General features: G+C 40.9%; 1 protein-coding gene across 1 annotated transcript in view; it reads right to left on the minus strand.

Moving 5' to 3' along the window:
- Window positions 1-13,652, minus strand: part of ADAMTS6 (ADAM metallopeptidase with thrombospondin type 1 motif 6) — a 324,965-nt gene extending 311,313 nt beyond the window's left edge. The window contains exons 1-3 of the mRNA XM_050947192.1: window positions 12,613-13,652; window positions 5,376-5,759; window positions 4,051-4,409 (exon numbers count right to left, since the gene is read on the minus strand). Of these exons, the coding sequence (XP_050803149.1) occupies window positions 4,051-4,409; window positions 5,376-5,472 (456 nt within the window). The 5' untranslated portion in view covers window positions 5,473-5,759; window positions 12,613-13,652. The remainder of the gene's footprint in view (window positions 1-4,050; window positions 4,410-5,375; window positions 5,760-12,612) is intronic.
- Between the last annotated feature and the right edge of the window lie 11,215 nt (window positions 13,653-24,867).

Here is a 24,867-nt window from a genome sequence, read left to right on the forward strand (position 1 = left end):
TTTGTCTCAAAGGCATCTGGGCCTCTCAGGCACAGCCTTATTCTAAGATCAAATGCTAGTGCCTCAGTACCTTCAAGAACATTTTGTTTTAGTTCCTTGAGGAGGGGAAAAACAAGGCTCCTCACATTCAAAATATAATAGATACCAAAGGCTATTTGTGATAGGAGGAAACTTTCAGGGGAAAAAATTAGTAATTGAAAATGTAGGCCCATCCATATATCTAAGAGGAGGAAGGCATGTGAAGTAGGAATTCAAACAAATGACCTCTCCAGAGAAGTAGACTTGTCAATAAGTAATTATTCTTTCTTTATCACACTGACTTGGTTCCTACTCTTAGAGGCTAAAAACCACAGGGCAGTCTCCAAAAACCCCATTTTAGAGGATTAAAATAGTTTTAGACAGTCCAGAGAATGATGGAGACTTCTCAAATTTCCCCGAAAAAACAGATGCTGGGAGAACTAGAAACAGAGCAAGATTAAGGCACAGGCTAGAGCCCCAGCTCCTGGAGATTTGTGATTACAGTAGAATGTAAGCTTTCAGTGTAAGAAGGTATGTTTCTACTCCCAGTGGTGGGAAGAAAAAATTTGAAAATATGACGTGACAGTAACTGATTCAGTGACTTCTGCCTGAAATGGCAGAGAGCCTCAAAGAATAGCTATGGGATGGGTTCATCTGAATGGGGTGTTAACTCCAAAATCCACTGCTCTGGAGGGCCCTGCCAACATCATCCAACAAAGGAGTCTCTGTGTGGCAGGAGAAGTGTGCAGTGAGCCCAGCCAAGAGTGCAGTGAGATATCCCAACAGCTCAAGTGTAAGTTCTGGAGGGTCCCCACCTCTTTGAAAGAGAAGGGGAAAGAGAGCCTTACTTCCACCCCTGCTCCTGCTTCTGAGGAGTGAAAGGAGCCCCATGCCACTGTCTCAGCCTTTCTGGGAGGGGTAGTGGGCTTTCTGACACTGCCATTCGAAGTAGGAGGCATGACCCTGGTGAGGGGCAGGCCCACAAGAGAATAGGACTTGAGAATTTCCATTTGTTATGTGCTTGGGGACCCAGAATTACCTTAATCCAGCCCTGGTTGGAAGAAATACTGAACAAGCATCAATAGCCAAAGACATCAAAGATAATGAATTAAACAGGAAACCTGACACTTAAAGTTAAGTGTCAACACTCTGGAAGCACAGTGTGCTGAGAAGGCCAAACTACTGACAAAACACTGAGACTATCAACCTACTGAGAAGCCAAAAGAATGTCTGAGGGAAGTGACAAGGCCAGTGACCAACAGATACTTGCTGAAGTCACTGGAGCATGTGAACCATGCAAGTCAAAAGGTGCTCCCTATCTCAAGGAGATGACAATAACCTCATGATGCCCCCAGCTACGCAGCTAAAAGCTTTGAAGGAAAGCTAGCACCGGCAAATGAGATGGCTAGAGGAGAAATCAAATGGTATAGAAATGGTGTCCACACCAGTGTCGAAGTCTGTAGGGGTGGCAGACAACAGGGATCATCTAGAATGACCCCAGCTCTGACAGGGAGCTTGTGAGCTGGCTAAGACCAGACAGGAACAAAAATGGAACGTCCAGAAGGGCACTGAGGCACTGTCATTTGATCTCAAAATGAGGTGAGCCAGCCTGTGTCTCAAAGGGCAAACATTTCTGAGTGTCAGGGCATTTGGGCATGTACACTAGCAAGCTGAGTCCCAAGAGTGGAGCTCCAGTCACTACAGTATCTTTAGAATACAATCTACATGCCGATAACTCAGTGTATTAGCATAAGACACATCCTTAAAGATGAAAACACATCCTTACAGATGAACTGCAAAGGTAAAGTGAAATTGAAGTTAAGCCCAGAAACATGTATTGTATGCCCTCACTCACCTGGCTCTGGATGCATTTAAACATAGAAATACATTTTAACTAAGCTTCTTAAATATGACTTTCCCCCTTGAAATCCTTCTGCAGGAGAAGTGCCCCAGAATGCATCACTCTGATAGCACAGATACAGTTAGCTAAGTGAATTTCAATCTATCTAGTTAGCTAGGTTATCGTCTGGCACTCTGTACTGTAATAGTAGACTTTTGTTACCAATGATATCACAGGGTGTATTATTCTATGACACCTGCAGGGGAAAAAAGGAAGTGCTCAAAGTAATTCAGAGAAAAAAACATTTCAACATTCTGCACCTAATACAATAAAATCCTAATCTTTGTTGGGGACCTCTACAGGCTACTGTAATAGAAACAGTAAAATAATAAAATTTTTGCAGTGGATAATAGCAACATGTATTTTAAAATTTACTACAGCACTCAGTAGACTCTTGGTTTAGTACTTCCCAATCATAATCTTTTATTTTATCACTTTGTAATTCCCTAGCCTATTGTTATTTTTAGGCTCCAATTATAGTATTAGGTGTCGCAGCCCTAAGCCTATGCTCAAACATGGCATCTGTATGGCCAATTGTCGGTCAAAAGGTCACATTGGTACCGTGTACAACACCATAGTGCAGTGTGCTACATTATAGTGCCGTGTGCATTTTTACACACCTTTTTACCTGGTCACCTGGGGTCAGGCTAGTGCCTTGTGCAAAAATACCAGCATGCCGTGTGCATAAGGGTAGCGTGCCGGGTGCAGATCCTGTTTATGTGGAGGGCTCAAGCTCGGAACCTGGAAGGCGAAGGAGCTAGGGACCAATCAGATGCTGACACGAGTAAGAGAGCTTTCAAATAAAACCATGTCTCGTGCCAAAATCTGCAGGAGTATCCGCATGTTAGCTGAAAGACTTGGATCCTCCTTCCAGCTAGAAGGGTCTCCTGCGGATTTAGCCAGCTCGGGATGGGTGGGATTAATTCCCATCAATTCGTTATGCTCTCGATGTCTGTACTGCTGGTCAGCTGCGCCTGGAGTGTGGTATTTGTATTCTAATTTCTGTAATATTCTGTTTGCTTAGCCTCTTCTCTTTTTCCCTCCCTTATTTGGTACAGAACTGTATATATTGTTGTTATTTGGTGCAAGTTATGTATATAGTATATAAAAGTTAAATTAATTGCTATTGTGGTTAATTGTATTTTACAGTATTTAGTTAATGTGTGCACAGTTTATTTAGTTTTTGTGTATCTGTTCTGAATTTTAGTAAGCAGTTAATTATAAATTGTTTGATTTCTTGTTGTTGGATGTAAATAAATTGTTTCAAGTTGTGTAAATATTCTCGTTCTAATAGTATTGTTAGTTGGTAAATGCGCTCCTCCCCAGCCCAAGTTGCAACTCATTCCCCATCAATAAACGGCCATGTGGTTTTGAACTTTCAATTTGTCACATTTTGATTTTCCTCACTCGATCAAAAACTTACTCGAAACTGCACTGGTCTCAGACATTAGGGAGTAAGACTTTTTCCATATCAGAACTAGTGCTGAATGACCAAGAGTTTCATCAACAATGAAAGAACAATTTACAAAAACCATTGTAAATACTTGGATTTCTAACACTACTGTTAGTTTAAGCATTTTTATTTGATTTATAAATATAAAGATCCTGTAAAAAATGTAAATAATTACTTTGTGGCTTTTCTATTTGCAAAGGATTCTGCTTTCCTGTTCACTACCTGGGACTGTAGCACAGAAGACTTCTAGGCCAAAGAGTTTTCCTTCCTCATTATTTATTTCAGGCCTTTTGGACCCAATACGGAGAGGTGCTATATACCCTGACCTGGAAGTTCATGCCAGTCGGTCCATTGCAAAAGGCACTCAGCACCCATAAGACCCAGTCAGTTTTATTCCTGGAGTTTGCAACAGTCCTGACAAATCTAATCTCACTCCATAACTAATCTTGCAGCCCTAATACAGGCACTGGCAGCACTAAAATTTTGTCTGAAGTAGGACTACAGGACTGGGCCTCAGTACTTAGAATAAGTACTTTTCCTCAGGAGCCAGATTTCAGTTCCTTGCCTTTCTGTATGTTTGCTTCTTGCAGGAACTCAAAGAACATGAACATATGCTAATTAAGTTCTTCCTCTATATTTTAAAGGGGAAAGTACACTAAAATATATAATATGCACTTACCAGACCATTGCAGTTGCTTAAAGCCACTTTAGTGGTGCTATGTTGGTCTTGCAAATATCCTGTGTAATGACAGTGGTCTAACAAATCATGTTTCCATTTAGGTCCATCTTTCCCCCAGTATTCTACTGTAAAATGTTTGGACACCAAATCTGTGTTGAGAATCAGGTTTAAATGAAAGTGCTTGCCATAGGCAGAAAGTTTAAAAAATAATTTAGATGCTTGGTCATAAAGGTCTGTACTCCTCTTCCTTCTGCTTGAGGGTTCATCATCTTTCACAGTAAAGCTGAGGAAGGCTCCATTTTGATCAACCCTTATTGGGACTGTTAGTTGGTAATGTTCAAGGTAAGACAGGAATTCCTCTTTGTAATCACAAGGTAAGCCAGTCCAGGAAATGGGCATAAAAGAAAAGAAAATATAACAGGAAACAACAAGTAGTAGTATAAACATTAACCACAGCTGGCTAAATCCCATCACCCTCATGAGTGAAAGTTGATTGCAAGTATATACAAGGTGAAAAGCTCTGCTAAATAAAATCAAGGAAAATATTCTATTTTTAAAAAGAGTCAGTAAAATTTATGCAGGTCCCTGTTAATTTGATGTCACTAAAAATGCAAATATTTCAAATTCACTATATATTTTTCCTATTTAACCTACTATGTAAACATTTGGGGCTACATTCTACACTGTGAAGAATGTACATCTACTTATTATTTCATTTAAAGACAAAAACTATTAGATCCACCTGCAAAAATAAAAACAGTTGCAATGAAAAAATATCTTTGTAAAAACATTTAAATGTATCCTCGTTTCACTAAAAAAAGTCTACAAATGCAAATATTTCAAGATATGTTTTAGACTCTTATAGTTTCTGCAATTTTAAAAAATGTTTATGAGAACATGGCCAGTCTTTAACATGCTATTGCATTATGATTAAATTTAATTTGCGGGACTTTGTTATAGTTAAAGTTAGAAATAAAAGAAATTAAAACATCAATCTCAAGATACACTTTGACCTAATGGGTTTCTCTGTAAATGAACTTTCATCATAGGTGCTGGAACTAGGAGTGCTGGGGGTGCTGTCACACCCACTAGCTTGAAGTGGTTTCCGTTATATACAGAATTTGCAGTTTGGTTCAGTGGCTCTCAGCACCCCCACTATAAAAATTGTTCCAACACCCCTGACTTTCATGGTAATAAATTATGAGAAAACTACATACGTGTCAATATGATTACTAGCTATTTATATAACAATGGCTTAGGAAAGCATCACCTGAAATTAGTACAAAAGGGATATATCTTTGCAGCTATAAAAGTGGGACCCCTACCTTGAGAATTATATGAAAGCCTGTTGTCACTGTGAAATTCCGATGAAGCCATGACTAGGCTCAAAATCCAGGTCAACGTCTTCCACAAAATTTCCATAATTTAGAAAAACAGAAAGGGTTTGGATTTTTTTGGAGGGCTACCTATGTGCTATAGAGTTAACTCCACTCCAGAATCGCACCATAACAGGGATATTTATTTTATATTTCTTCCAAAATAATTATTGGATGTTCCACTTTTTGACAGGTACTCTTTTCCAACAACCTGTGCTTTCTTCTATATCTGCAGTCATTTTCTCAGTTCAGAAATAAGTATGTTGTAAAATTCCTTTAGATATCAATAAGGTGTCAGACTTGATAGTTATTAAACTTTGTCCATTTCTTTACCTGAAAAAAGGAAAAAAAGGCATGTCAAAGTAAGGTCTACTTTAAATTGGAAGATCTATACTGCAAAAATGCTATCCAAGTGTCATGAATTACTATATAGTTGGCAATCAAATTTGAACATTGTTGCTTGTATGGTCTAAGGCCCCAATCCTGCAGAAACTTATACACACACTTTAACAAACATGTACAAAGCCTAACATATTGTTTTAAATATAAATGCTTGGCTCACTGTAGTCAGTGCAATGTTTCATTGATTTCAATAGTGGATAATTAGACCCAATATGCTGGCAGACGAAGGAAGAACCTGGGAATGCATCATAATGTTTTCTGACAGAGAAATGTATGGTTATCTGACCTACAACATGAACATTATTGTTATTATTATTCATTCAGGGCTCACCCTGAACCCCTTATGCAGGCAAAATTCAGTTTAACTTCAATGGAAGTTTCCCATGTGTTTCTGCTAGACAATTAAGTTAATCATTTGAAATTATTAATTGCATTAATTTTGTGTTTTAAATATTAGCAAAGACATTTTGTATATACAACTCATCATTTAATGTATTTGTACACACTTTAATAATTTTAGTATGCTGGGAACTGTACATATTGTTGATAATGACACATTACGAAAATGCTGGTCTTAAAATTTTATACAGCCATCTGTAACACCTGCCTCACACCAAGCTCTGTGGCTCCACCAGTAGTCACAACAAAACAGTTGAAAACATCTTAAATAAAAATACCCAACACCATATGAAGTCACTCTAACATCTACAGCTGAAAGGAACGTACGTTACCTCAGAATTGTAGCAAAACAGAAGGTCTGCTCTTACAGCTTTTACTCACACAAAAAGTCCTACTGAAGTCAGTGGAATTACTTGCATGAGTAACGGTTACAGAATCAAGATCATAATGTGCAGCACTGTTCAAAGTGTATGTAACAGGTAGCTTAGAGGGCCAAGCGGCCTAGCGGTTGGAGCACATGGCTCTCAGCCCCGTTGGTTGAGGAGACTCAGACTTGGATGGTAAGGGGACCCAGGCCCTCTCTCTCCACTGGGTCCCAGTCCATGGCCCTGTGTACATCAACCCCTTAACAGGGCAAGGCCCTCCCAGCAGGGAGTCAAAATCCGCTGTCGTGGGTTACTTCCTACCAGTCTGTTCAGTTTGGTGCATGGCCCTGCTAGTCCAATTTGCTGGGCAGCTCCTTCCTATAGGGTCCCCTCTTGGGTCTTGGACAGCACCTTGTCACAGTCCCAAGCTCCTTTGGGCAGGGCAGCCGGAAGTTGGTGAGGGCGAGCCCCACAATCTCACTGGGGTTCTCTCACTCTCAGGTGCTGGAGTGTCCTAAGTCTTCCTCGCAATCTCCCTTGGCTGGGGAAACAGCATTTACTGCCTGGGGGCTTCCTTGGTTGGCGGGCTAGTGCTCCTTCCCCTCGGGTAGGGAGGCAGCTGGTTCCTGCCTCTTTGCCGAACTGAGCCCCGAAGTGAGCCAGGTTCTCTTCTTTCCCCTCCCCCGCCCTTCCAGGCCTGGCATTGGATGCAGGTATAAAGGGGCAGAGATAGCTGGGCACAAAGACTCTCTTTAATCCCTGCTGTGCTGGTTGGCAGTTTCTCTGATTCATCACAGTGTACAATTAATTTATCAATAAACTCAACATCTAGTTAGATCAATTTATTTATTAGCACTGTAGTGAAGACTAGCCATGTTCTGTAACCAGTGTTTAAAATGTAGCTAATTATTGCTACATATTACACACATGATATTGTTATTTAAGCTTTCTTCTCAAAATAACATATAGTATTTAATTATGGTATGATGAGGAAATAACAGTGATATTAAAGGATACTTTTCAAGTAAATGGCAAGTCTAAGCTGGTAAGGTCTTTTTTCAGGGAGAACAGGGGGATTTAGTGTTGTAACTCACAGATCTTAAGCCCCGAAAGGACCATAATGAGCATCTAATCTGACTTCCTGTATAACACTGGCCTTAGAATTCATTTAGGAACAAGTTGTTTATTAAAAACCACTTGGTTAAACTACAGTTTATGTTTTAGATAGACAGTTAATCTTTATTTGAAGATTTCAAGAGATGGTAAATCCACCACATTCTTAGATAAACTGCTCCAATGATTAGTTACCCTCAATATTAAAAAGTGTGCCTTACTTCCAATTTGGATTTGTCTAGCTTCAATATCTAGCCACTGGATTATGTTCTGTCTTTGTCTGTTATTAAAGAGCCCTCTAACTATCAGAAAGCTTCTCCAACGCAGGTACTGATAGACTCTGATCAAATTGCCTCTTAATCTTCTTTTCGATAAACTATGGCTCCATCAGGAGTTCTTTAAAGACCTGAAAATCAAGAAGAAATCCTAAAAAAGTACAAACAAATGGACAAATTGCTAAGTAGGGAACAAAATAATAGCACAAGTATGTAGGGACAAAATCAGAAAGGCTAAGCCACAAAATGAGTTACACCGAGCAAGGGACATAAAAGCTAATAAGAACAGGCTCATTAAATACATAAGGAGCAAGAGAAAGATGAAGGAAAGCATAGGTCTTCTACTTAGCAGAGTAGGACCTAATAACTGATTAAATCAAGAAGGCTGAGGTGTTTAATGCCTGTTCTGCTTCAATTTTCACTAAAAAAGGTTAATGGTGACTAGATGTTCAACATAATTAATATTAACAAGAGAGAAGGAACACAAGCATAAGAGAGAAAGAACACATAAAAGAATATTTAGACAAGTCAGATGCATTCAAGTTGGCAAGGTTTGATTAAATTCATCCTAGGGTAGTTAGGGAACTAGCTGAAGCAATCACGGAACCATAGAACTCATAAAGGACAAGTGAGGTCCCAAAAGACTGGAGAAGGGCAAATGTTGTACAGATCTTTAAAAAGGAGAATGAAGAGGGCTCAGGGAACCTAACTTTAATACCTGGAACAAATTATTAAATAATTTGTAAGCACATAGAGAATAATAGGGTTATAGCACTAGTCACCACAGATTAGTCACGAAGAAACCTAATTTCCTTCTTTGATGTGGTTACTGGCTTAGTGGATGGAGGAAAGCTGAAGACATGATATATTTTGATTTTATAAGTCTTTTAACACAGGCCCAGATGAGATTCTCATAAGCAAACTAGTGAAATATTGTGAATTAAATTTCTATAAGGTGGGTGCACAACTGATTGAAAGACCATACTCAAAGAGGTCCCTTCCAGCCCTACATGTCTACAATTCCATTGAGCTTCTTAAATCTCTCACTGTCAGGCAGGTTTTTCAGGCCTCTAATAATTCTGTAGCTCTTTTCTAAACGCTTTCCAGTTTGTCAACATCTTTTTTAAGGTGTGGATAAGCAAAACTGGATACTGTATTCCAATAATGGTCTTGTGAATGCTGTATACAGAATTAATATCACCTCTTGACTCCTATTTGATATTCCCCTCTTTATGCACGCAAGGATCACACCAGTCCTCTTAGCCACAGCATCACAGTAGGGAGCTCATATTCTGTCTGTGTGTATGATGTATTGTCCTAACAGCAGTTTCCTTCAACTGTAGAGCCAAAGAGGGACTAGATGGCTCAAAATACTACTAGTAAGATATGGTACCTTTTACCTCTAGGTCATTTGTTGTAATTAACACTGGTCAATAGTAGTGGCCAAAATTTGAACAAGCAACCTAGAGACCAGTGGCCTGCATGAAATGGGTTGACGGTCTCAATCTAAGGGCTTGTCTACATGACAAGCCAAGGTGTGAATCTACTGCGTGCCCGCTTGCAATGCAGTAACATCCTATGTAGACATTGCTACAGTGCAGTGAAAGTCCTGAATAGTCCCCTTACTATACTTTAGGGGACATTTGTTCACACAACAAGATCCCCAAGAGAGTTAGTACACTTGATGGAAATTTCACTGACTTTTGAGTCTGTTTTCCAGCAGCATTGCAGTTGATGTATGCACTATCTAAACAGGCCACTGGTGTTTTTACTACTGCGCCAAGTCTTAAGACTGAGAGTGGACATGGAGGCTGAACCACACTCTCAACTCTAGACTGGTCCTTCCAAAGCCCTGGGGAAGTGTGTACAAGCTTCCACTGGCTACTGCATACCTGTTCTGTGAATAAATTGAGGATTTCAGTCTCCATTGCTATCAAGCTGATACCTTTTATCAGCCCTAAAGGTTCATTAATAAATAAATAAATTGTATAGGGAATGAACTATAGGCATATCCAAGGTAATAGTTTATGATTTCATTTTCTTAACATTTATCAAAATGCAACAGCTACCACATACATGAAAACACCATGCTAGAGTGGTGAAGGAAAAGACGCAAGAAGTATTTCGAACTCTGAGATAGGGCTGGTAAAAACTGTGCACACAGCAGGGAGCTCTGTCTTCCACTGGTTCCAAATGTCCATTTTTTCTTCCCTGTTATGCTACTGTTCAAATGCAGTAACTATGAGTGGCCATACCACCATATAGCTACAATGACACACAAGGGTTTCCTTTTTCACTCAGTGAGGGCTAGTTTGTAGAGAGGGAGCCACACGCGGTACTACTTGTCCCGCTGCAGGCTCACTGTGGTCCAGGGAGCTTTGGTTTCGACTTCCTAGAGGCAACCATCCTATATTTTCGGGGGGGGGGGGCGGGTGTAGGTGAACTCAAGGGCTCCCTCCCGTGACCTAATAAGAGGCACACGTCTCATAAGACAGGTAGAGCCCCCGCCCATGTCCTTCTTTCTCCCCTCAGCCTCTGCCGCGGGCAACAGTACTGAGCTGCGTCCGCTCAGTCACCCTGGGACGCCAAGCTCAGACTGATCGTTCTCCCACAGCGGCTCGTTCATCCCAAACAGCATCTCCAGGCTGATCTGTCCTCGGACGGTATTAGGTCTTGCGGCAGCACCCGAAGTCCAATAACCTCTCATTAAACGACATCAGGGTATGTCAATAAACAAACCATGGGTTTCAGTTTGGGGGTGGGGGGATCAGGCATTATCAGTAAAGAGCCCCCGCGTAGAAGAAATTGAGGGAAATGACATATTTGGAAGTTATGCCTACAGCTTAAAATAACCTACAGTTATTGCGGATCATAAAGATAAACCGCATTTCCTCTTCTCAGGAGTAACGTCTCTCGCTTCACGAGCAATCTTCAGGTTAGACACACATGGCTGGTCGTCAGCTGTATCTCTGGGTAAGGAGCAAACACTGTCTAGGGCAGTGTTCTATACTGATCAAGGTGCAACCCCTCCCCCTTCCTTCCGCTCACTCCCGTTCGCTACTTCTCACACGCAAGTCACAGCGACGGGCAGGGCTTGGGACAGAGCCGTGTCTTGAAAGGACAGGAGCAGTCAGTGATCATTGATAGTGCGATTGGTTGCTAAGGAAATGAGGCGGGAGGGGCAAAGGAGGACAAATAGGGGGTGAGAATAAAATAAAAACAAAATCAATTACAGGTATTGGGCTATCCATGAAAAGCACTGCCCTGCTTCGAAAACCCGAGGATTAGAGAGAGATTTGCCCCTGGGAGTTATACAGACTTAAATAGCGACACGCAGACCTCGCTTTAGAGGTCTTGTTTAAAAGAAATGTGTGGGGGAGGAGAAAATGCAAGAAAAGTAAACACAAAGGGGAAGAGTGGGCTTTGCGACCCACTTATTAATCAAAAACCAAAGCAGAAACAACCAAAGTGCTGCTGTGTGTGTTGTAATGTAAACCACCAGATCAGCGACCACCTTGGGGGAGAAACAAAACTGCAGTTATCTGAACGGCATTTTCCTCCTAGTCTACCCCACTCCTCCCCTCAAGTCATGCCAAACTTTATGGGGGGATCAGCTGTCAGTTTTATGTCTAAAAACCCGGACTAGCAACTAAAATATTTTTAAAATAACCTCACATGAAATATCAGCATGAAAGAAAATGAGAGATAATCAAACACACACAAACCCTTAAAATTATAAAGAAGAACCATTCTCTTCCCCAGAGAGACTGAAGGGAAGAGTCTAGCTGCTCTGGTGGAGTTGATCCTAAAGTTAACATTCAGCAGCTCATTTCCAGACAGCAGCGCTAAATCTATTTGGATAAAACGCGTGTGACCCAGACACTTGGCATGTGGCCCAAATGCGTTGCACCGGCAGCCCAAATAAAAACAAAAGTCTGAGACGCTCGCTCTGTGTGTGTTTCTCCTTTTCCTCTTGTACAATGAAAGAAATTAGCAAATACAAGAACTATACATACATCACCAGGAAGCGTGATTTCAATTATTCCCCCTCTAATAAAAAAAAATCCTTGGAACAGTGTGCCATGCAATATATACACAGCCATACACCGATAAATAAGGCTCCGTGGGGTTAAGAGTCTAGCAAATCCCAAATGGCTCGAAGTAAATCAAAAACACACGCTTCCATCTCGCTGATTAGCCTATTAAGAGCTTAACATCTCCTAGAGCATCAGGCTGCAGCTATCACATTAATGCGGACCCTTTGAGTCCAGACACAAAATATGCACTTGTCTGACCGCTTAAATAGACACTGACACGACACGACAAAATACTGGAGTTTTTTTTTTAATCGAATCTTTTTTTTAAAAGGTTTTGACTATTTTCCACCAATTTTTTAGTCTAAACCTGAAAAGGTTTTCTATACAATATCACACTATTCTTTGCAATAGAAAATATCTTCCACCCCCTCGTAATCCTCAGCCTCAGAGGTTTTTCTCTCTGAAATTATTCCAAATCCACCTCGCTTAGAGCCGTATAACCTCCCCCATCCCCCAAAAGATCTACATGTATCATTATTCAGCAGACAAGAAAAGCACAAGAAGTTTCATTGAACAGCGTGAAGTCTTTTCTTACCGTTTTCATCTTCAATTTCTGAAATAAAGTAAATTTCAAACAATAGAGATAGCACTGTACGAGTCCCGTATTCCTCTCTGCTTTCCCCCTTTTTCAAGCCACACCAGTTATATTCTCCAACAAAGTGAAATCCTCCAGTCTTCCCAAAAGGGATTTTTAGAAAGCGGACTGACTTGGCAGAGAAAGGGATGCCATCAATTCACCCAATTTATCACCCTGCACATTTTGTCTTTCCAACCGAAAAAGTTAAAAAAAAGGGGGGGTGCTGGAGGAAGGAAAAGGCTTATTTTGGGGCGGGGGTGAGTACCCTCTTCTTGGCCACCTTCTTCTGGGCAAAGCACCATGTGAATCTCACCAGAGCTGGAGGGCAAGAGAGAGAAAGGGAGATAGAGAAAGCAGGCAGGGAGGACTCAAGAAAGTTTTGTTGAAGTAGCTCTAGATCTCTTCTCACTGCCGGCCTGCAGCCAAGTTTAGAGCTCCAGCAGCAGAGGGAAGTTTTGGCAGCTTTGCCTGGGAGGCTGAGCGCACACTGACGTCAGTTTGCAGATGTGCCTCTGGCTCTCCTGGCGCTGCTGCGCATGTCGGGCCCATCACGTGGAGGGGGAGGGGGATGCAGAGGTACAATCAGGGTAACCAAAAAGGGAAAAAGAAAAAAAAAAGCGAGACAGAGAAAAATCATTCACAAGGTACAATGTAAACTTGTCCTCTAAGTGAATGGGAGAGAACCTGGCCCTCCAGCCCTGCCCGAGCCTCATGGCACCTCACAGACAGCTCCAGGCTGGGGTGTTGTGCCTGGGCTGCAGGGGGAAGGACTGAGTTAATGTCACTGGCAAGCCCCCTGGGCTGCAGTGCTCTAATGTGAGTGCAAAACCAGCGAAAATGCTGCAAGTTGTACAACACCGCAGCCCAATGAATGGGGTTGGGGGAGGGGTGAGGCAGGAGGCGTGTAAGCGAGGCTGCAGAGCGCTGGTGTGAGTCTTTGGAAAGGGGTCTTATTAAAAAGTGGCTCCCCAGTAAACAGACGTTAAAACCCATAAAGAAGCCTTATATGTACAAACAGGTCGTTATCTGTGGCTCTGTAAAGGGTTGTGTAATAGCTCTGACACTATATATACTGGTGCATGTGTTTCGTATAGGGACATAGGTATATAATATCTACTCTGTCTTCTTTACTAGCAAGAATGACCACGAAAGAGGAAACTAGAGCAGTCTGAATATTTACCACTCAAAACGGCTCATTTACTGTCTGTTCACTGACCCTGGGTTCTGTGAAAGGCTTAACAAAAAGTTGTATTATTAGCGACCCGTTGGTACTTGACAGGGTGCGTATTTTTTTTAAAGCAAGTTCATTGCATGAAATATCAGCGACTGCACCAATGAAAACTAACTTGGGAGGCAGAGAGAAAACCAAAAACTCAGCCTTTCACTGAAGAAACGACAACAAAACAAACATTTGGCCCGCACGCACATGCGTTCAGCCGTGACTTTACAGATCAAATAATACAACACGTAGCACAAACACTTTCACTTTCATTTGCAATGAAACCAGCTGGCACTCTTCGGGGGGCGGGGGGGAGCGCAAATATGTTTTCCACCTAGTTTGATCGTAAACAAAATCTGACATACAAATCGGAAACAGGAAAAAGGTGAAAATAGTATAGGACAATGTTGCCTTTGAGCAGCGTGCTCTGCTGAATCATTTATGTTCAGCGAGGCTAATGATGAGTCTGGGTTTTTGGGGGGGCGAGAGGATGGAATTGGCGCCTTGGAATTCCAGCTCGCATAACCGCCTAGTCCATTTCCGATAGCCAAAAGAAGAGAGATCAAAAATCCTTCCAGAATCTAGGATCTAAGGTTTCAAGCTTCTGCTAACATTATTTCCCATCGGATGAGATTTGTTTTCATCCTACGCCGGAGGTAGTAGGTGTAATTCTTCTGGTGAATCCATGAATATTTGGCTGAAGTATGAAATTATTCAGACTGGAAAGGTCCAAGAATACAGTTATTCCGATTCTTCTTTGAGTGCTGAAAGGGAAAAGCATCTGTCTGCAGAGTCAATAGTCCTCATCGTGACCTTAATCATGATTTGGCTACGTGCCATTTAAAATGTAGAAATAGGTCCTGTGGTTGGCATTGACAATTGCAAATAAACACACTCCATATGGCGCAGCACGTTTTATTTTTGAAGATAAAGAACCATTATAGTGAAATTGGATTTCGACACTTAATTATATTAAACTGCTTTTAACAGTAGCTCTAACGAGTAATACAAAAACCTGGGGGAAATAGTTGGCATTTGTCGTACTGAAATACTACCTGAATGGCCGTTGGATGTATTATAAACACTTATTGGTGAGATCCTATCGTAGTCTTTAACCAAGGTAATATGACAGCGTCTCTATACTACAAATAAATAAGAGTGTAACTGCACGCCTTAGCTGAACTGTGAAAAAGTGGTTCTAAGAAATACCACTATTCAACAGAAATGTTTTGTTCTGGAGATATGAGCTTGTTGCCCTCGATATAATTGCTTATTCAAAGAGCGCCATCCTGCGTCTGAAAGCAGTAAAAGGAAGATTACAGTGGCTGGACTTTAGGAGACAGAAATTTACTCCTGTGTGCATTCCATGTATGTATTTTGTGTTCTTTATGCTTTGCATGTGTTATTCTGTGCAGCTGCAGCAAATTATTTATCATGTGATCACATTCACTTGTCACACAAGAACCAGTCAAAAAGCAAAAGGAGATGGTGAGTAGAGCTGGTGGAATAATGGATTTTTTTGTTTATTGGCAATTCTGAAAAAAAAAAGTTTCATTTTGGGTTGAATCAATCAGTTTTGGCTCATTCATAGTGGGTTACTCAAAGTAGCAATTCATAATGACAATGAATAGTCATTGACCAGAAATGAAAGTGAGAATGACTATATAAGCCTGGTGGTTAGGGCACTTACCTGCCACGTACGGGACCCAAATTAAAGACCCTCTACCACTGACTATTTAATTATACAAAATAGAAGTGCTTCAACAGGAAAAACTGAGGGACTGCAATACCAGTATATCCCATAGTGCAGTGGTTAGGCCAATCTCCTACAACCTGAGATTTGAGTTCATATTCTTTCTCATTAGGCAGAGAGGAAAACTGAAGCATAGTCTCCCAGATATCAGGAGACCAAACACCCTAATCACTAGGCTAAAGACTATAATGGAGATCTGCTTTCTTCCCCCCATGTTTTGTGAATCTTATCCTTCTGCAAAAATGTCTAGAAACAAAAACAAAGTTGCATGGAAACATTTTGTTTCAATATTACCGAAACATTGTGTCTTTTGGTTTGGTCAAAACTATTTGGCAAAGTCAGCACAAATTCATGATTAGTTTCAAGTCAGCTGAAACTGCATTAAAAAAAAAACAAACTACCGAACTTTAGTGGAGAGTACCACTCTACTCTGCTACAGCACACATCTTGGTGGACTATTCTTTATCACCTTTCCTTCAGGCAACAGTATAGAGAATGGGGGGAGATATTGGCTGTTACTTTGTTCTCCACTTCTGAAAAGATCAGATTGTTAGGAGAGACAGCTAGTTTCCTCCCCACCTTCCTGAGCCTGGGGCAATGTGAGGGGAGAATGCTGGTGTCCTATGCTCCACCCTGTAAAGGTAGTAGCATTGTAAAGGAAACTGTTGAGTGGATTGCTGCTCCCACTCCACGGCATAAAATGGATATTTTCAAAGTAAGCCTTGCTTCACATTTAATTAAGCTAAACTAAAATTAGCAGTATGTTTATTTAATGTTTGTCTATTTTTTGTTTCAACAGCCAGTATCTGAATAATAATCATATGCAATTTTTGAGAGCCTACAGGTTTTTTTCTAAAAAGGAACCACACAGCAAACAGTATACAGAGTCACAACATAGAAGAGGATTTGCTAAGTGTGACAGGCGCTGTTGTACTATCACATGGCAAAGACAATAATTCCATTTTGGGGTTCTGGTGACATTAATAAACCACTTGAGTAATTATGTCACCAGAAGCCCTAGATGGGATTACAGATTTATTGAGCATAGTGTACTTTACTCTACATGTTAACTTGTTTGCCAGTCTTTTCTAATCATGAGTGATTTGCTGAAGCATTAAGCACTCTGACTTCACTTTAGGCCTTTAAATCCTCTAGCTTGCCTGTCACTGACTACTAAAGATTGCTACACAGAGTCTGTGATTAAATAAACATTTGTTTTAAACTTTATGTAAACGATGTTTTATATTTAAAGGTATTTTTTAGTCCAATCCTGGAAATTTTGCCATTAGCTTTAGTGAAACCAGAAGAGAAATCTTTAAGTCTTTGGTGGGCTGTCCACATTTAGTAAAATAAGCTTCTTGTTTCCCACGCATTTAGATATGTATGCTTGCATATATGCTTCTTCCAAGACATTTTTATTTCCTCTCCTTCTGGTCAGCTCAATGGAGGCATGAGGATGATCACTCAGAATACATAGAAAAAATTCCAACAATATCTAGTGAAAGAATAATATGTCATAATATTTAAATGTTAGCAATTTGTTATCACCTAAAGGACCTTTTTATAGCTTCATACTGAAAAATTAATGTAGCACCTAGGAGCCCTAGTTATGGACAAGGACTCCATTGTGCTAAGCTTTGTATAAACACAGAATAAAAAGTCTGTCTCTGTCCCAACTTAACATGGTATAATTCAATTTACTTCAATTTCTGTCCTTTATATTTCAGAACTTTCCTTCACATATTTGCTTAATATCAAAGAAATCTGTGAATGTTTGTTAAAGGCACTCTAAGAAAAAATACTAATGAATACTATTCAAAGACACCCAGACACCTTCATAGGACCTAATCACATCAGCCACATCATCAGAGGCTCATTCACCTGCACATCTACCAATGTGATATATACCATCACGTGCCAGCAATGCCCCTCTGCCATGTACATTGGCCAAACCGGGCAGTCTTTATGCAAAAGAATAAATGGACACAAATCAGATGTCAAGAATTATAACATTCGAAAACCAGTTGGAGAACACTTCAACTTCCCTGGTCACTCAATTACAGACCTAAAAGTTGCAAATCTCCAACAAAAAAAACCCTTCAAAAACAGACTCTAAGAAGAAACTGAAGAATTGGAATTAATTTGCAAACTGGACACCATTAAATTAGCCTTGAATAAAGACTGAGAGTGGATGGATCATTACACAAAGTAAAAACTATTTCCCCAGGCTAATTTTTCCCCTAGTATTACTCACACCTTCTTGTCAACTGTTTGAAATGGGCCATCCTGATTATCACTACAAAAGTTTTTTTTTTCCTGCTGATAATAGCCCTCCTTAATTGATTAGTCTTGTTAGAGTTGGTGTGACAACACCCATTTTTTCATGTTCTCTGTGTATATATATCTTCTTACTGTATTTTCCATTGCATGCATCCAATGAAGTGCATTTTAGCCCACAAAAGCTTATGTCCAAATAAATTTGTCAGCCTCTAAGGTGCCACAAGTACTCCTCGTTCTTTTTGCTGATACAGACTAACAGAGCTACCACTTTGAAACCAGATATTATGGTGATGGGCACATAAAAATGACATATACTGTGGATTTTGCAGTACTATTCTGAGAGACTGAGTACTACAGAATTTAGGATTAAATGTTTTACCATTTTTTTCCATGATGTGTAGACAGTTTGTACTGAATATCAGGACTTTAGGCCAAAATCATTCTCTGTGTAGTAAATTCCATGTAATGGACTAGAAACTCTGCCTTACACATTCTTCTGTCAAAAGGCAGGATTTGCCCATTTGGGAAAACAGGTGGTTTGGCTTCCAGGCCCCATGAATCTCAGAAGATTTGCCAGAGGTCAAGTCTGTTTGCACATCTCCCCAGTCGATCTGCTCCTTACACATAGATCCCAAATTCTGTAGAGAGGCTTCTTCAGGGTAGGGCAGCTTGATATTTCAGCATTCCCTCGTTCTACTCCCTCTAAGGAGGCTGGACCTCACATGTACATCCCCATTGTATTGTGTTTACCTCCTCATGCCATTCTAATTCTGACCATACTATCACAAGCATGGTGTGCTATCATAATGCTAGGGTTACTTAAACTAATATTACTATTAATATCTTGTAATATTTTTTACTAGTGACCCCCATTGAATCTCTTGGTGTGCAATATAGATTAAACTGTATGTTTTACTGCTTGTTAAAAGATTCAGCTTGGTCATATATGTGACGTTGCACTTCATATGTTTATGGAAATATGCTTATGAATGTGAATATAATGTAACTGGAATATGCTTTACGCAAAAGGTCTCTTGTAAGGTATAATTACAAAACTTATAATCTACTGTGTGTTCATGCTATTTGTATGTATGTATCATTCTTGTATCTAAAACTAGAAATCTGAAGTATTACTCTAAGGTCCTACTGTAATTATGCAAAGTGTCGTCCATTAATAATGGCTTGGAATCTTGATGGCTCCCATTAACCAGGACAATTGGTTGTAAATGGCTCTGTTTACTCGCAAACTTTCCTGGGTACCTGCAGGCCAACCCTGAAAGAATGGAGAATAAGGTCTTGTAGTGACATGTGATCATGTCACTTGGTACTGGAATCCATCTTAAACCTGTTGCTTTTCCATTTAGAAGGAAGGGTGGGAACCCAGAGAAGGACAAAGGATTCTCGCCTTGTGCCAAAGCTTTAAAGAGGTAGTTTCAGCATGTCAGAGGACAGTCCCAAGGGGATCTCTGTGACCAAACCCATCACAATACATTTGAAAAAATAATACATAAAAAGCATTCCCAGGTTTATGTCCACATTTTAGTTTCCAGCAGAACCACTGCTATGCACAAGAATGCCTTTCTTTAAACACAGCTTTGGAGATTTGTAACCTTTTCTAAGGACTAGATCCTTTTTCAAAACACTTGCGTAATGCTGATTTTGGCATGACATGGACATCCAAGCCTTCTGTTTCTATTAGGTGGCATAACAGAGTACGACTAGCCCAACAGCCATGGTAGTCAATCTTGGAAATGAAACTGTGAGTGTCACTGTGTGTGTGCCCAGTACACCCCCCATCATCTTAGTGTGGGACAGGTTCTTCGCTAGTGGAGTAACACTCAGCCAGGCAATGAGAAAATTAGATGGAGCATGTGGTAGTTTGATTGCTAGAAAACAAGCGCTCCTCAACAAATTGAAAGAAAGGACTTTTCACAGAATTGTAATGGAAGGGACCTCGAGAGGTCATCTAGTCCAGTCCCCTGCACTCAAGGCAGGACTAAGTATTAGGTAGACCATCGCTGACAGGTGTTTGTCTAACCCAATCTTAAAAATCTCCAATGATGGAGGTTCCACAACCTCCCTGGGAAATTTATTCCAGTGCTTAACCACCCTGAAAGTTAGAAAGTTTTTCCTAATGTCCAACCTAAGCTGCCCTTGCTGCAATTTAATTGCTTCTTGTTCTATCCTCAGAGGTTAAGGAGATTAATTTTTCTCCTTCTTCTTGTAACAATCTTTTAGGTACTTGAAAACTGTTATGTCCCCTCTCAGTCTTCTCTTCTACACACTAAACACACCCAATTTTTTCAATCTTCCCTCACAGGTCATGTTTTCTAGACCTTTAATCATTTTTATTGCTCTTCTCTGGACTTTCTCCAATTTGTCCATATTTTTCCTGAAACATGGTGCCCAGAACTGGATGCGATACTCCAGCTGAGGCCTAATCAGCACAGAATAGAGCAGGAGAATCACTTCTCATGTCTTGCTTACAACACTCCTGCTAATATATCCCAGCATGATGTTTGCTTTTTTTGCAACAGTGTTTCACTATTGATTCATATTTAACTTGTGATCCACTATGACCTCCCGGTCTCTTTCTCCTTCCTAGGCAGTCATTTTCCATTTAATATGTGTGCAACTGATTGTTCCTTCCTAAGTGGAGTACTTTGTATTTGTCCTTAGAGAATTACATTCTATTTTCTTCAGACCATTTCTCCAGTTTGTCCAGATCATTTTGAATTTTAATCCTATCCTCCCAAAGCACTTGTAACCCCTTCCAGCTTGGTATCACTCGCAAAACTTTATAAGTGTACTCTCTATGCCATTATCTAAATCATTGATGACGATATTGAACAGAACTGGATCCAGAACTGATCCGTGTGGGACCCAACTCAATATGCTCCTTCCAGCTTGACTGTGAACCACTGATAACTACTCTCTGGGAACAGTTTTCTAACCAGTTGTGCACCCACCTTCTTGTAGCTCCATCTAGGTTTTATTTCCCTAGTTTGTTTATGAGAAGGTCATATGATAGAGTATCAAAAGCCTTACTGAAGTCAAGATATATCATTTCTACTGCTTCAGTGGTTTGAGCATTAGCCTGCTAAACCCAGGGTTATGAGTTCAATCCTTGAGATGGCCATTTAGGGATCTAGGGCAAAAATCTGTCTGGGGATTGGTTCTGCTTTGAGCAGGGGGGTGGACTAAATGACCTCCTGAGGTCCCTTCCAAGCCTGATATTCTATGATTCTATCCACAAGGCTTGTTCCCTTGTCAGAGAAAGCTATCAGATTGGTTTGACATCATATGTTCTTGCAAATCCGTGTTGACTGGTACTTGTCATCTTATTATCTTCTAGGTGTTTGCAAATTTATTGCTTAATTATTTGCTCCATTATCTTTCTGGGTCTTTAATTCCCTGGGTTGTCCTTATTTCCCTTTTTATGGGTGGGCACTATATTTGCCCTTTTCCAATTGTCTCCAATACATTCCAAGAACATTGCTGGACAATCTGTGCCATACCGAATTATTTTCCCAACAGATGTGAGGGTAGTTGAAGTCTCCCATCACCACGAAGTCCTGCTCTTTGGATGATTTTGTTAGTTGTTTAAAAAAAGCCTCATCCACCTCCTCTTCCTGGTTAGGTGGTCTGTAGTAGACCCTTACCATGACATCACCCTTGTTTTTTTACCCCTTTTATCCTTACCCAGAGACTTTCAACAAGTCTGTCTCCTATTTCCATCTTAGCCTCAGTCTAAGTGTATACATTTGTTATATATAAGGCAACACCTCCTTCCATTTTTCCCTGCCTGTCCTTCCTGAGCAAGCTATACCTTTCAATATCAATAGTTCAGTCATGCGTATTTAACCAATTTGTGATGCCATGTCATAGTTGTTTTTATTAACGAGCATTTCAAGTTCTTCCTGCTTAGTCCCCATACTTCTCACATTAGCATACAGACATCTAAGATATTGATTTGATTTCCCCCATGTTCTCTCTAATCTGTCACCAATCCCTGCTATAATGGCCTATGCTCCTCCCAGATTCCAACCCTTCTTCTGGGTCTCCATGTTTTGGATTTACCTGTGGGCTTTTGTCACTTGCCCTTGTCAAACCTAGTTTAAAGCCCTCCTCACTAGGTTAACCAGTCTGTATCCAAATATGCTCTTTTCCTTCCTTGATAGGTGGATCCCATCTCTGCTTAGCAGTCCTTCTTCCAAGAACAGCATCCCATGATCAAGGAAGCCAAAGCTCTCCTGGTGACACCAGTCTCTCAGCCAGGCATTCACCTCCAGGATGCATCTGTCTCTACCTGGACCCTACCCTTCACCAGAAGGATCTAAGAGAACACCAGCTGCACCCCCAACTCCTTCATCCTTACTCCCAGAGTTCTGTAGTTACTTCTGATCTGCTCAAGATCATACCTTGCAGTATCATTAGTGCCCACATGGATGATTAGCATGGGTAGTAGTCAGAGGGCTGGATGATCCTTGACAATTCTTCCATAATGTCTTGGATATGGGCCTCTGGCAGGCAGCATACCTCCTGGGATGCCAGGTCAGGCTGACAAAGAGTGCCTCAGTCCCCCTCAGAGAGTCACCAACCACCATTACCATATGTGTCCTCCTAGGAGTGGTGGCTGCGATCTTCCCAGCCATGGGTATAGATGGCTTCTCCTCCTCCACTTTGCTGCCAGGGCAGTATAAAGGTTCTTCATCACTGTGATGGGTGGGTTGGGAGTAGAGGTGGAGCACTGCCAGCTGCCAGATGTAACCAGTAGCCACTGAAGGAGCACAGGTTAAATGTCCCATTAGCAGACCTGATTAGGGGATCCAACATACACATTTGTTAGACTGATCGGGGGATCCCTCCTCCTGGACTCTTATATATGCCCAAGATTTTACCTTCCTCTTAGATTGCCAGGTAAATTGAGGGAGCTGGTCCTTTCCTTACCAGGACTGATGCAGAGTAGTTAGAGAGTTACTCCATCTCTTCATGATATTAGTGGGGCAAGAAAGAGGGACGTAGGCTAGGAAATTGTTTTGTGCAGAAGGTGGGGAACCTGTTTTATTACTTTATCTATTTTCAGTTTTCCAAGTCAATGGATTTACATCAAGGATGTGTTTGGCCCAATGAGCCTATTCATGTGATGAAGGAGACCAATTTTTGGCTCACACTATATGTATTCCTGTTTTGTTGTAGTCCCATTTCCAGAATAAGTTGTTTAGCAGTCTTCCGTAAGAGCCATAAAAAGCATATTTGAGACAAACTCTACAAAACTTCCCTCTGGAAAAATCTGGTTGGCAGCACTGCTCGGGGTTAGGGTATATACATACACGTGAAAACTATGTAGACATTCTCCATGGACATGCAAAAGTTAACAAGTCACTTGTAAGTTCTGATTGTAGGATGAAAACTCTGAAGTATCAGGCTACAACTATGAGAAATATAGGTGATTTGATTGGAATTAGATGGATAGAACACACACGATTTATGAAAAATCTGTCTGAAATATTTGGATTGAATGAGGATTATAGTATTCACATGGATAGGCATCTTATACTCCCAACTAACATTTGCTGAAGCAAGTAGTGATCCCTCACCTGTTTGTATGATTTATAATAAATATGAATATAAATGTGTACACAGGCAGTCCTCGACTTTATGACATTCGAATTATGATGAACGGCACTTACGATGTTTCTAAATTGACATCCAGTTTCGACTTTCCAACATCAGTTTCAACTTTCCGACACTCGATCCGACATTGTTCCTATGGGAAAATCAAATTACGATGTTTTGACTTAAGACGTGATTTTCAGGAATCGACTGTGTCTTAAGTCCAAGGACTGCCTGTATTAAATGTCCGATTTGAGAATGGGCATGGATTTTTAAAAATAGAAAAGAACTGAACATACCCAATTTGGCCCTTAATTGGTAAACCAACACAAGTTAGAACAATGATTATATTTCCTTTGGTTAGGATTTGGACCTGTTAACATTATGGTATTCTACTGAATATTCTTGAAATGCTTTAACTCATGTATACATTTTGGATTACTATTTTGTAAACTCAGATTGCTATATTTTAAAGATAAAACTAAATCAAAGATCATTTCAAATAAAGTTAGAAGACCAGTGAGTTACACGCAAGGGTTTTCTGCAGGGCCGGCTCTAGCCATTTGGCCGCCCCAAGCACGGCGGCACGCCACGGGGAGCGCTCTGCCGCTCGCTGGTCCCGTGGCTCCGGTGGACCTTCCGCAGGCGTGCCTACGGATGCTCCACCGGAGCAGTGGGACCAGCAGACCCTCCGCAGGCACGCCTGCAGGAGGTCCACTGGAGCCGCCTGCCGCCCTCCCAGCAACCGGCAGAGCGCCCCCTGCGGCATGCCGCCCCAAGCATGTGCTTGGCGTGCTGGGGCCTGGAGCCGGCCCTGGTTTTCTGAAATCGCTGGGAACCAGAATCAGCTATGCATCAAATCCCAAAACAACTTTTCATTTCTAAAGAGTTAAAAATGAAATTTTTTAGTTATAGGTCTATATTCCAGGCACAATCAGTGAACTGAAATATAAACTGGGTTCAGCATGCTGCTGTTCCTGCTATAGCCATTAAGTGATTATTTGCGTCAATAGACAAGTTACTGAAAAAGGATCAGATTCAATTGTTCTCAAAAACTTTCAGAAAGTTTAATATTATGGCTCAGCAGACTTGCACAGTATCTGCTAACAGTTTTGCAGTCTAACATAAAATAGCCATAGGACAGCCAGAGCAATTCTTTTTCAATGTGTCAGATGATGGGGGTTTTCTTTCTGGTCTCTGTACTGTATGGCTATTCAGGATCAAAAGAGGCCTCAACCTCCTTGTGATCATCTTTGGAAATTGTTAGAAGGGATTTAAAGTTGTCTGTTGCAACAATCCTCTCCTCATGAAAAACACTGATTTATTGGAGTCAACATTCCATGTG

The sequence above is a fragment of the Gopherus flavomarginatus genome, chromosome 3 (genome assembly GCF_025201925.1).
Source record: "Gopherus flavomarginatus isolate rGopFla2 chromosome 3, rGopFla2.mat.asm, whole genome shotgun sequence".
Classification (NCBI taxonomy): Eukaryota; Metazoa; Chordata; order Testudines; family Testudinidae; genus Gopherus; species Gopherus flavomarginatus.